Raw genomic sequence first — 13,157 nt, forward strand, 5'->3', positions numbered from 1 at the left:
TATATAATGATTTCAGAGAGGAAGGGAGAAGAAGAGAGAGAGAGAGAAATATCAGTGAGGATAAAGAGGGTCATTGATCGTCTGCCTCCTACACACCCCACACTGGGAATGGGCCCACAACCCAGGCATATGCCCTGACCGGGAATTGAACCATGAACTCCTAGTTCATAGGTTGAGGCTCAACCACTGAGCTACACAGGCTGGGCTTTGCTTTGTGTTTAACCAACATCCATCTCACTATAAATTAAAAGTAGTTTTTGACCCTGCATCATTTAAATTGTGCCCCTCTCTGGAAAATGTTTGCATACAATGTGCTTGGTCATTTAAACCAAAATTTAGGCCCATGCTGGTTTGGCTCAAGGGATAGAGCATAGGCCTGCTGACCGAAGGCTCCCGTAGTTCAATTCCGGCCCAGGGCATGTACCTCGGTTGCAGCTCCTACCTGGCCAGGGCCCTGGTCGGGGTGCGTGCAGGAGGCAATCACTAATGTGTTTCTCTCACATTGATATTTCTCTCTGTCTTTCCCACTCTCTAAAAATCAATGGAAAAATATCCCCAGGAGAGGATTAAAAAAATAAATAAATTCAGTTCTGTAATCAGATAGCATCTCATCAGTTAGTTTTTCCTTAATCTCTTTGGCATCAATAATTGTAGTTCTTTTCTTTCTTTATCCCTCCTAACCTCTCATCCTCCACCCCTCCTCTCCTCACGGTCTCTGTCCTGGCCTGACTGTTTCTCACATCACCTACTTATACCTAACACCTTATCAGACATTCTTTAGTCTAGTGGGGTGGCAGGGTGTCCAGAAAGGCACTGGCTTACACGGGATATTAGCACCAACAAGTGACTCTAGGGGACCCTGAGTTAGTGCTGAGTTATTTGGGGAACTAGTTGGTTGGGCATGGCACCTGGTCTCTGTGAGTTGAGTCGCAGATACTAACAATGATGGGATGAGTGGGCAGATGGCTATCTGAGCCTCAGGATTGAAGGCAGATTACACTGATTCCATGGGCACATCTACTTCATTAATGGCTTTTGTAGCCAGAGGAATGAATGGGATGACCCAGAAAGGGTGTGGATGTAGAACAAATGTGAGAGCAGGACAGACTTCTTCTAAGAAGGGTAGATTGTGTTAAATCAGATAAAAGGGCAGAGATTAAGGGGGAGGAGTAGGAGGAGACAAGGAGGGTTAGGCAGGTTATTTACAGTGGAGGTCTGTGCAAAGAAGGAAACTGATGAAAATACACTATTTCTGCCATAACGGGTTTGGCTCAGTGGATAGAGCATTGGCCTGCGGACTGAAGCGTCCCAAGTGTTCGATTCCAGTCAAGGGCATGTACCTTGGTTGTGGGCACACACCCAGTAGGGCAGTGGTTCTCAACCTTGGCTGCACATTAGAATCACCTGGGAATCTTTTTAAAATCCTGGTTTCTGGGCCTCATTATGAGAACCACTGCAGGAGGGAGTGGGCAGGAGGCAGCTGATTGGTGTTTCTCTCTCATCGATGTTTCTAACTCTCTATCCATCTGCATTCCTCTCTGTAAAAAATCAATAAAAAATATTTTTAAAAAATATGGTATCTCTGAGTTACAGTAAAGCCTCCATATAAAAGATAAATTTGGGAAATGTGGGGGTGTCCGTTAAAGCTGAAAATCTATTATATAATAAAGTAGGCTTTCTGAATGTGTATATTAAAAATTTGACAGCCCTAACCCGTTTGGCTCAGTGGATAGAGCGCCGTCCTGGGACTGAAGAGTCCCAGGTTCGATTCCAGTCAAGGGCATGTACCTTGGTTGCTGGCACATCCCCAGTAGGGGGCCTGCAGAAGGCAGCCAATCAATGATTCTCTCTCATCGATGTTGCTAGCTCTCTATCCCTCTCCCTTCCTCTCTGTAAAAAAACCAATAAAATATATATTTTAAAAAAATTTGACAAAGGCTCCTGGGCGGTGTGGCTCAGTGGTTGAGCATTGACCCATGAACCAGGGGGTCATAGTTCGAATCCCAGTCAGGGCACAGGCCTGGGTTGTGGGCTCAGGGATCCCCCATAGCAGGCTTGCAGGAGGCAGCTGATCAATGATTTTCTCATCATTGGTGTTTCTATCTCTCTATGAAATCAACAAAAACATTGTTTTTTAAAAAGGAAAATTTGACAAATTAGACTACCTGTATTTACTTACGTAGACACATTTGTGTAATTTAAATTAAATATATATAAATGTTTAATTTCACAGAACTCTTTTCAATATGTATTACAGCTGTTTTAAATATACACTGAATAGATTTGGTAAATCAATGTCACCTACAGCAACAAATGCACAGGGCTGGGGCTGGCTTAGCGTAAGTGGGAACATGGGCCTTCACCCATTAAAACTGCTGCAGAAAGTCACCCCACAGGACAACAGAACCAATTACCTCACATGATGCAGTGGGATCATGTGCTAATCATTCGCTGAACACTGTTGACCAGCAGTGACTCTTAGATTTAAATATGAAGACTATCGTTGTAGATATGTGGGCCGAGCCAGCACAGCCAAGGGTGATCCTGAGTGGGGGTGATGAAAGGATTGAGAAAAGACAGACAAGAGAATGAAAGCTGGGTCTCGGTGGGATGCTGCTCCCTGCTGAGGAGACAGCGGCAGCACCCACAAGCCATGTCTTTATTTTATAGCAGATGCCACAAGGCAAAGTAGGGGCGTGATCAAGTTGTTTACAGCATTCTCGTGAGTTCCAACCCTACTCAACTACATGCACCTGAACTCTAGCACAAGGCACATGGGGCCACGTGTTCGGACCATAGGTTCAAGCTTACAACCATAGCTGTTGGCTATGATTGTGCTGGGAGGGCTCTGCCCTCCAGCTGGGACTTGCACGTGGCAATGAGAGGACTGTGCCCTCTCATTAGTCCAAGGCTTGAACCTGTCCAAAACACTGTAGCCGTGCCCCATAGATATATAATACTATTTACGTTGGTAAAATTGCTTCAGTGTTTTCTCCAACATTTGGCCTATTCACTAAAATTTTGTTAAAAATAACAGTGACCCAGGCAGCGTGGTCTGTGGTTGAGCATCGACCTATGAACCAGGAGGTCACGGTTCGACTCCCAGTTGGGACATATGCACAGGTTGCAGGCTTTATCCCCAGTGTGCAATGTGCAGGAGGCAGCCAGTAAATGATTCTCATCATTGATGTATCTATTGCTCTCTCTGTCTCCCTTCCTCTGTGAAATAAAATATATATATTATTTAAAAATAAGTGAATTAATTGTTGTGGCAGAATGCATGGGAGAACGATCAGCCAGCACTCTGAGGGAGGAAAGTTTAACCTTTATTTCGCAGATCTGCTAGTCCAAGGGAATTCTGGATCCAAGGCCTGAAATGAACTCATGGGGAGGCTCTGACCTATATATCTCCTCCTGTGGCGGCCCCTGAAAGCCCCCCACAGCTCTGCCCAAGTCAGTCTTGGCAGGGCCTTGGAGGCATGCTCCACAGGTGCACCCAAGTCAGCTGTGGTCTGGCCCTGAGGTTAGGCTCTGCAGCTCCGCCCAAGTCAGTCAGAGTGGGGAAGTAAGACTATGGTTTTAACCAGATACTGAACTAGGTTGCAAGGACCCCCGCCCCCACCCCATTTTCCTTTTCAGTTAGAATGAGTGTTATGCTAGTATCAGACTCACCAATCAGGGGGATTATTATTGAGATGTAGGGATGAAAAGAGGCCACATGCTAACCTGACAAGTTCAGGGAAGGCCTGTGTGTGATGGCCTTGAAAATTCAGAGAGCTAGAATAACCACAAAGGATGGTCTGAAATTAAACTATTTTAACTAGAAGCAGTTTATGGCAGATAGTCATGTTCCAGGCTAGCATCTCCCTTACCTATGCCTGTCCATTGTCTTTTGCATGTAAGATTGCATACCTTGGCAGTGTCAGGGTGAATCCCCCTATTTCAGACCCCTCAGTGCACAACCAATGCAGGAGGGCTGAGACCATAACTCCTCTCATTGTTATTGTCCTCATGTTAACCATTAGCTATTAATTACCCTGTACCCAGCTATGTAAAATATATATGTATGCCTATTATTTTACTTTTCATCCTATCCCAGGGGTTTCCCTACTTTGCTTCCTCTCAGCTCCCTAACCTATCCCCAATGGATTTCATGTGACCCCCTTGGGTATTCTCTTTTGATTTGCAATGTATAAAATAAGGCACCAAACTGCCATTCTACGGACATTATCCCAATTCATTAGATTTTGCCTCCTGGCAATGATCTCATAAAAATTCTCTACAGGTTTGAATGATTCTTACATTGATGGAACCCAGTTTTCTGATAAATCTCATTATTTCTGGATTAAACAGTGTAACTGTGCCGGCAGCAGCAATGGCACCAAGTGTCTGACAGGGGGGGGTCAGACCCAACCTGGGTTCAGCAACCTTGGTACTTGGTTCTGGCTGGGTAAGAATACAGGGCAAGACCCAAACTGTAAGAGAACACTTACAGGGTAAATTACAGAGGTAGGAGAAGTAATTCTTAGAGGAAATGGGTTTAGGAAAGGAGTTATGGAGGTAAAGGAAGTGCCCTTGGAGCTTGGGAGCACAAGCTAATGGTAACCTGCCTGGGGGAGGAGGAGAAGGAGGGGAAGGGGAAGGTACAGGTGTGCTCCAGGGAGGGAGAGCGCACTGGGTCCTCCTTCCTAAGGTTTTAAGGGTGGAGATTTCAGGGGAGGTCCCAGGGGAAGAGCTGAAAGGAATATTCTGTAGCTTTCCAGGTGTGTCCATTCAGGGGTGTGGCCTCCACTGATGGATTGGCCGGCACGAGGGCAGGGTTCATTATTCAATGCAGCTGGTCCTGATGTCAGCCCTGGCATTTTGCTGCTTATCTGGGCCTGGAGCTAGAGGAGGAAAAGTCACCCTGGGGACAAGGCCCCACCCTACAATTGGTTGCCATTGCTGGACACCTGGGCTTTCCACCCTGGTGACCTCTGTGCCTGGCCCATCTCCTTGCTCTGGGTAGGTCTGTGGAACTGCCTACAAGACAACCACAAGTAAGGGGTGGCTCATGGCCTCAGAGGAGCGTGGTTGAATCACCAGTGGGAACACATGTTTTCATGTGAAAAACGTTTTCTAAAGTTAACCATTCTAAATATGCAGAAGTCACTTTTCACGCTGGAAATGATGGCTTGTTTCTGGTTTCAATGCTGTTTTGGGGAATCTGACTGTAGTTCTGGAAGGATAACACCCTAACGTATCCCTGGTACGTGAGCCTGTGCACCTTTTTGGCAAATGCACACGTCAGACTCCAGTTGTCAACAAAGATGAAAATGGAGCCAGAGTCATTAGGTGCCTTTTAAGTGTGTGTGTTTGCAAGGAAGGACCACTGTTCCCTGGGGACTCTCAGCGCTGCCTCTCAGTGCAAACTTCCCTGGACAGGAGATCTGGCTGCTTTGGGCTCAGGCCTGTGCACCTCAGGCGCTAGGAAGCATGTGGTGCGAAGTATCTGTCAACAGAGCTGAGCGCCAGGTGGGCGGGGCTGCGGTGCGGAGTGGGGGCGGGTCTATTGGTGGCAGGTGGGTGGGGCTACGCTCTGCTACCTCCGGGAAGTTCACACAGATCGCATCTCCCTTGCACTTCCGTCATTCCTCCTGGGATCTGTAAGGCGTTGGGGGCTGCAGGCGGGACTCGGGGAGGATCAGGAACTAGAAATGGTGAGTGTGCGGCCGGGCGCGGGGTCGGGGAGGAGGGGCGGGTGGAGCCGCCGTGGCGGGGCCGTCTCTCCACGGTCAGGTCCGGAGCCTGCGGACCCGAGGCGCCGGGGGCTCCGCTGAAACTGCAGGCCCCTCGGGCTCGCAGGGTGGGGTCCAGCCGGGACCCGGGCGTCCAGTTTGTCCCCGCGGCAGGACCTTGGGCTGGGGAGGTCCCCGCGGCAGGGCCTTGGGCTGCGGAGCGCGTCTGGGCAGCTCTGCACCCTCATCCCCGCGGCTCCGCAGTCGGTGCGGCGATCACGGGGAGGGCCATTGGGGACAATGGTGACTCGGTCCCCGCGGTTCGTGCACGGGAGGAGCTGTGGTCTGTGGGGCCCCCTGTCCCTCATTTCTCCCCAGAAGGACCCCGTTTTCTCCTGAGTTTTGATGTTTGTGGAGCAGGCTCTCAAGTCCACCCTGTCCCCCAGGCCTAGCTCTGCAGCAAATGCCTGCATTTCCAGTCTCTCCCCCGAATCCTAAACGCCATCTTCCCTTCTCCGAGTCACAGCATCTTTATCAGCTATTTGTTTTGCGGTGCTTTTCAAACGGTTAAAAACAAACTTCAACTGAACAAATTGAAAGGACTAATTGGCTTGATTCCCCTTTCAGGAATCAGGCAGCATCCCATATAGTAAATAGAATCTGAGCGGCTGTTCAAAATGGAAGGCTTTTACTATTCTTTTAATTAAATCTTTATTGTTCAGATTATTACAGTTGTTCCTCTTTTTCCCCCCATAGCTTCCTTCCACCCGGTTCCCACCCCACCCTCAGCCCTTACCCGCCCCCCCAACACTGTCCTCATCCATAGGTGCACGATTTTTATCAGATTTGTCCATGAGAAATAGTCTCTACCCTTAACCAGGTGATTTCTTCTGTTGCTAAATAGAGACTTGGAGAAGCCACACTTGTCTCTTTATTCCCAATATGAGAAGCATCTGCTCAGATTCTGTCTGAATAAGCAGTTGGGTGCGTGACTAGCGCTGTCCAGTTAGGTTTGTTGATGTAGCTGAGCCATGCGTGACAGGCTCTGACTCTGAGACCGAGGCTTACAGCCCACATCTCACACTCTGCCACATGGCGATGACAAAGATCAGGGACTTTTTCCCATAAGGAGAATTCTTCAGCTGGGTTAACCCAGGGTAGTAAATGCAGCAACTGTAGATGAATAAGAAAATCAGAGTTCATTAGACTTGGAACCACATGAGAAAATGCAGCTGTTCGTGTGATAGGAAAAAACACACACATAGACACATATTCACTTATGTCACCCCGCCTACCCCCACTTTCTTGAATTACCACTGAAAGATAAAATGAAGCTACATACCCAGTCATATTTTATATGCATGAGCCTGTTGTTTGAAGTTGTTGTTTTTTTTTAATTCTTTATTTGTTAAGGTATTACAAATGTGTCCTTATCCACCCCATTAAACCCCCCCCCCCCCTCATGTTCTCATCCCCCTGTTGTCCATGTCCATTGGTTTGGCTTATATGCATGCATAGAAATCCTTAGGTTGATCTCTTCCCTTTGTCCCCTCCCTCCCCTACTTTCCCTCTAGGGATTAATAGTCTGATTGCTGTTTCTCTGTCTTTGGATCTGTCCCTGTTCATCAGTCTATATTGTTCTCTATATTCCACAAATGTGTGAAATCTTCAGGTATTTATCTTTCTCTGACTGGCTTATTTCACTTAGCATAATGCTCTCCAGTTCCATCCATGCTGTTGCAAAAGGCAAGAGTTCCTTCTTTTTTACCGAAGCATAGTATTCCATTGTGTAATGTACCACAGTTTTTTAATCCACTCATCTGCTGATGGGCACTTAGGCTGTTTCCAAATCTTAGCTATGGTGAATTGTGCTGCTATGAACATAGGGGTGCATATATCCTTTCTGATTGGTGTTTTTGGTTTCTTGGGATATATTCCTAGAAGTGGGATTACTGGGTCAAATGGAAGTTCCATTTTTAATTTTTTGAGGAAACTCCATACTGTTTTCCACAGTGGCTGCACCAGTCTGCATTCCCACCAGTGACTTTGAGCATGTTTTCATATGTCTCTTGGTCTTCTTTATGTCCTCTTTTGAAAGGTGTCTATTTAGGTCCTTTGCCCTTTTTTGATTGGATTGTTTATCTTGGTATTGTTAAGTTGTATGAATTCCCTATAAATTTTGGAGATTAATCACTTATAGGAGATAACATTGGTAAATACAGTCTCCCATGCAGTGGGCTTTCTTGTTGTTTTGTTGATGGTTTCTTTTGCTGTGCAGAAGCTTTATATTTTGATGTAGTCCCATTTGTTTATTTTCTCTGTAGTTTCCATTGCCCTAGGAGCTGTATTTAAGTCCTATCCATTTTGAGTTTATTTCTGTGTATGGTGTAAGTTGGTGGTCTAGTTTCATTTCTTTTGCATGTGTCTGTCCAATTTTCCAAACACCATTTATTAAAGAGACTGTCTTGACTTCATTGTATGCTCTTGCCTCCTTTGTCAAATATTAATTGAGCATATTGGCCTGGGTCAATTCTGGGTTCTCTGTTCTGTTCTGTTCGTCTATATGTCTGTTCTTGTGTCAGTACCAGGCAGTTTTAAGAACAGTAGCTTTGTAATATAACTTGATATCTGGTATTGTGATCCCTTCATTTTTCTTCTTCTTTCTCAAGATTGCTACAGCTATTTGGGGTCTTTTTTTATTCCAGATGAAATTTTGGATAGTTCTATATTTTTCAAGTATACTGTTGGTATTTTAACAGGGATTGCATTGAATCAATAGAATGTTTTTTGGTGGGATGGACATTTTAATGATGTTGATTCTACCTATCCATGAACACTGAATATTCTTCCATTTGTTTATGTCTTCCTCTATCTCTTTTTTTAGCGTCCTGTAATTTTCTGAATACAGGTCCTTTACCTCCTTGGTTAAATTTATTGCTAGGTACCATAATTTTTATGTTGCAATGGTAGATGGGATTTTTTTTTTTTTTTAGTTTTCTTTCTGTGAGTTCATTACTGGTGTATAAAAAAGCCATAGATTTCTGGGTGTTAATTTTGTATCCTGCTACATTGCCGAATTCATTTATTAAGTCTAGTAATTTTATGATGGAGTCTTTCGGGTTTTCTGAGTACAATATCATGTCATCTGTGAATAATAACAATTTTACTTCTCCTTTTCCAAGTATGCCTTTTATTTCTTCTTCTTGTCTGATCGCTATGGCTAACACTTCCGGTACTATGTCAGACAAGAGTGGTGAAAGGACTGTCTCATTCTGGTTCTTAGGGAAGTGGTTTTAATTTTTGCCCATTGAGTATGATGTTGGCTGTAGGTTTGTCATATAAGGCTTTTATTATGTTGAGGTATGATCCCTCTATTCCCATTTTACTGAGAGTTTTTATCAGGAAAGGTTGTTGGATTTTGTCAAATGCCTTTTTCGAATCAATTGATATGATTATGTGATTTTTGTCTTTCAATTTGTTAATGTGATTTATCACATTTATTGGTTTGCGGATAATGTACCAGCCTTGTGTCCCTGTGATAAATCCCACTTAGTCATAGTGTATGATCTTTCTAATGTAATGCCGGATCCAATTTAGCATCAAGTTTTTGGAGAAAATTACTTTTGTATGTTTTATGTTTTCAAACCTATTGGGATGACATTGGCTAGGAAAATTATATGTTTCAAATGTACAATTCTATAATACATCATGTGTACATTGTATTGTGTGTTCCCCACCCAAAGTCTCCTTCCATCACCATGTAATCCTCCCCTTTACCCTCTTCTACCTCCTCACACTCCCTTTTCCCTCTGGTACACCATGCTGTTGTCTGAGTCTAAGAGTTTGTTTGTTTTGCTTAATCCCTCTCCCTTTTTCATCCATTCTCCCAACCCCCTTCTCTTCTGACAGTTGTCTGTTCTCTGTATCTATGAGTCTCTGTAGACTTTGTTAATTCTCTTCTTTACATTCCAAATATAAATGAAATCATGTGATATTTGTGTTTTTCTTACTGGTTTACTTCAGTTAGCATAATGCTCTCCGTGTCTGTCCATGCTGTCACAGAGGATAAGGTTTCCTTCATTTTTATGGCTTGAGTTGTACTGTAGCTTTTTTATCCACTCACTTACTGATGGGCGCTTGAGCTTCCTCCAATCTGTTGTGAATAAGGCTACAATGAACGCGGGGGTGCATATTTTCTTTTGCATTATTGTATTGAGTTTTTTAAAAAATTATTCCCAAAACTAAAATTTCTGGTTCATTGCCGGGGCTTACCAGCAAACCCTGAACGACGGATTTATGGATTACTTTGAGACATTTACTGTGAAAGAGAGGTTAAGGGACTGCCCTACTAAAGGAACCAGACAGCCTTGATTGCCTGCCTTGTTAGGCTTTTATTGTAACAGCAGTTTGAGATAAAGTTTATCTTTTAGATACAATTAGTAGGATAAGTAATTTTGGGAGGACACATGTGTTTGTAATGTCCTTTAAGCAAGAACATCTGAAGATCAAGTATAAGGATTCCGGTATGTACCCAGGTGTCAGCACATGCACAGTCTTGTTTTTGAAAGGTCAAGGAATAATTAGGAGCATCACCTTCAGTACTCCCCTAAGTTGGAATTCCAATAAACTGGGCAGGCGGCCTTCTGCACAACTTCATGTTTTTCGGGATGTCCTCCTTACAAACTTTCCAACCAAGTCTCGTGTGCTTCCAAACATCTCCCCCTTTTTTGTTTTGCTGAATGTAGAAGACAGAGGGAGGTGGTGAACTTTCTGGGTCAGGGCCCGTGAAGTGCTTTACTGCTCCAGTTCCAATTTTACAGATTATAAGAAAAACAAAGAGTAATGGTTAGTTATCTGGAATGGGTGGAGTTTGAGTGTGTTCCAATAATTGCTCAGCCTCTGCCATCAGCTTCATCATGATTTCCCAGGTTATTCCGGGGGCCACCTGGGTCCAGGGAAGGTGCATCGTTCGGAGTCCACAGGTCCAAATTCTTCATTCCTGGAAGAGGATTAGTCCTGTGCTATGCCATGGCAGGTTTTAATCTGGCGAGCTGGAATCCACAGCGGCCCTGCGGGATTGAAACACATGCATATCCTCTCCCCCATGTTAATAATTCATTGGGTCCCATCCAGATATTAGTGTCCACATCTTGCCACAAAACTTGTGTGTGCTTCCAAACATCTCCCCCTTTTTTGTTTTGCTGAATGTAGAAGACAGAGGGAGGTGGTGAACTTTCTGGGTCAGGGCCCGTGAAGTGCTTTACTGCTCCAGTTCCAATTTTACAGATTATAAGAAAAACAAAGAGTAATGGTTAGTTATCTGGAATGGGTGGAGTTTGAGTGTGTTCCAATAATTGCTCAGCCTCTGCCATCAGCTTCATCATGATTTCCCAGGTTATTCCGGGGGCCACCTGGGTCCAGGGAAGGTGCATCGTTCGGAGTCCACAGGTCCAAATTCTTCATTCCTGGAAGAGGATTAGTCCTGTGCTATGCCATGGCAGGTTTTAATCTGGCGAGCTGGAATCCACAGCGGCCCTGCGGGATTGAAACACATGCATATCCTCTCCCCCATGTTAATAATTCATTGGGTCCCATCCAGATATTAGTGTCCACATCTTGCCACAAAACTTGTGGTTTCTGAGATGGGGTTATTGGGGTAAAGTGCTGTTCTACAGAGGATTGAAAAGTATTATTCAGATTCAAAAAATTAAGGGTAAAGAATGCTTTAGATAGAAGTATAGCAAGGTCCTTGAGTCCCATATTCCCCCTTTTTTGTTTTACCAGCATACCCTTCAGGTTACCTTGGGCACGTTCAGTGGTGGCCTGCCCTTGTGGATGTAAGGGATTCCCGTGGAATGCTGGATGGACAAAGTTCTGCAAAAGGTGGTGAAGCCAAGGCTGCTATAAGCAGGCCCATTATCAGTTTATCTTGATATAGCTACATTGGAAACAGGTCTTATTGAATTCATGCAAAGAACTGTATTGCTATTTATTAAGAATTGCCAAATACTGGAGGGACAGGTAGGAGAGAAATATATAATTTACCAAATTGCTTTTAAAATGCTTTCTTATATCTGAAACACAAAAAGTTTAAGAATCAGTAATACTTGCAAATGACATGGAGTCTTGTCCTTTTGCAAAACACAATATTCTTGAATAACAGAGCTATAAGTGAAAGCATAATATAGTTATTATTTGACAAAGCTTCCCATGTTCTTTAAGGAGAAAATTTTCCTTCATGAGAGAGAAAACATACTCGAGGCATTCCAGAGCCAATTGGAGTGATCTAAAGCCAATTGTAGGTAAAGAAAAAGTTTCTTAAAATTCAAACCCTGGAAGGATTGTCAAATTTATTTTCCAAAAGTTCATATATTGAAGTGTATTAGGTACAAACATAGGCTAGCAAACTTCAGTTTCCATGATTAAAAGATGGCTTTTAAGAAAATTCCTGCTTAATACAACATATAACCATTTTTTGGCTTTATCTTTTTTTAATTTATATTTATTGTTGAAAGCATTACAGATGTTCCTTTTTTTCCCCATTGACCCTTTCCACCCCACAACTGTCCCTCCCAGGAACTTCTATATATAGAGACATAGCCCATGGACACAGACAATAGTGTGGTGAAGACATGGGAAGGACCATAATTTTATTACATAAAATATGTTCTCTTAAAACAAAAAGGCTAAAATCAAGCTATTTCAAAATAATATCTTGAAAGGTTACTAATAACTCCAAATAAAGATGACCACCTGACCAAAGAGAATTAGGGGATAAAGAAGAAAGAAGAGAAAAAGAAAAAAGAGAAAAAGAAAAAAAAAGGAGTGCAAAAATGAAATTGGGAAAAGGGAAAAAAAAGAAGAGAGAAAAGAAAGAGAATGAAAATAGAAGAAGGGAAGAAACTATTTATATGGGGAGAAAACTCCAATAGAACATCCACTAATCCCAACAAATTCCAGCAACAGATCCCTGGAGATGAATGCAAACTACAAACAACAACTAATATCAAGCGAGGCGAGGGAAAACAGAAGCAAAAAAATAACTGGAAAAAAAACCAACAGAAAAAGAAAAAGAAACAATCTCACAAACAAGCATAAAAAAAAACCAATATACTCAACAATCAAGCAAACAACAACAAAATGACAGAGAGAAAAATAACTTTGGATAGTGAAGAAAGAGAAGAGAGAGGTGTATATGGATTTAGAGCAGGGGATTGGAAATTAGATATATAAGTAGGGTGAAATTTTAACGAGGTAAAAATAAGGAATAGGGAAAATCTAAAGCAGGGATAGGGTAAGAGAAACAGGACAACAAAAGGGGAAAAGTGAGGAAGAGAGTTTTGGCATAAAGGTAAAGTTAAGGTAGAGTAAAAGGATGCTAAAGGAAAGATGAAAATAGAATGTAGAACACTAATCCCAAAATATTCACCTTAACAAGAC

General features: G+C 43.3%; 2 protein-coding genes across 2 annotated transcripts in view; both read left to right on the forward strand.

Moving 5' to 3' along the window:
• Positions 1–5,638: 5,638 nt before the first annotated feature.
• The window catches only part of LOC106723586 (zinc finger protein 14-like), a 14,899-nt gene continuing 7,380 nt past the window's right edge, over positions 5,639–13,157 (forward strand). The window contains exon 1 of the mRNA XM_014535128.1: positions 5,639–5,699. Coding sequence (XP_014390614.1) covers positions 5,697–5,699 — 3 coding nt within the window. The 5' untranslated portion in view covers positions 5,639–5,696. The remainder of the gene's footprint in view (positions 5,700–13,157) is intronic.
• Positions 5,649–13,157, forward strand: part of LOC102260538 (zinc finger protein 791-like) — a 40,334-nt gene continuing 32,825 nt past the window's right edge. Inside the window, 1 exon segment of the mRNA XM_014535106.1 lies at positions 5,649–5,699. Within this exon segment, the coding sequence (XP_014390592.1) occupies positions 5,697–5,699 (3 nt within the window). The 5' untranslated portion in view covers positions 5,649–5,696.

Source organism: Myotis brandtii, unplaced genomic scaffold (genome assembly GCF_000412655.1).
Source record: "Myotis brandtii unplaced genomic scaffold, ASM41265v1 scaffold1012, whole genome shotgun sequence".
In the NCBI taxonomy this organism is placed as follows: domain Eukaryota; kingdom Metazoa; phylum Chordata; class Mammalia; order Chiroptera; family Vespertilionidae; genus Myotis; species Myotis brandtii.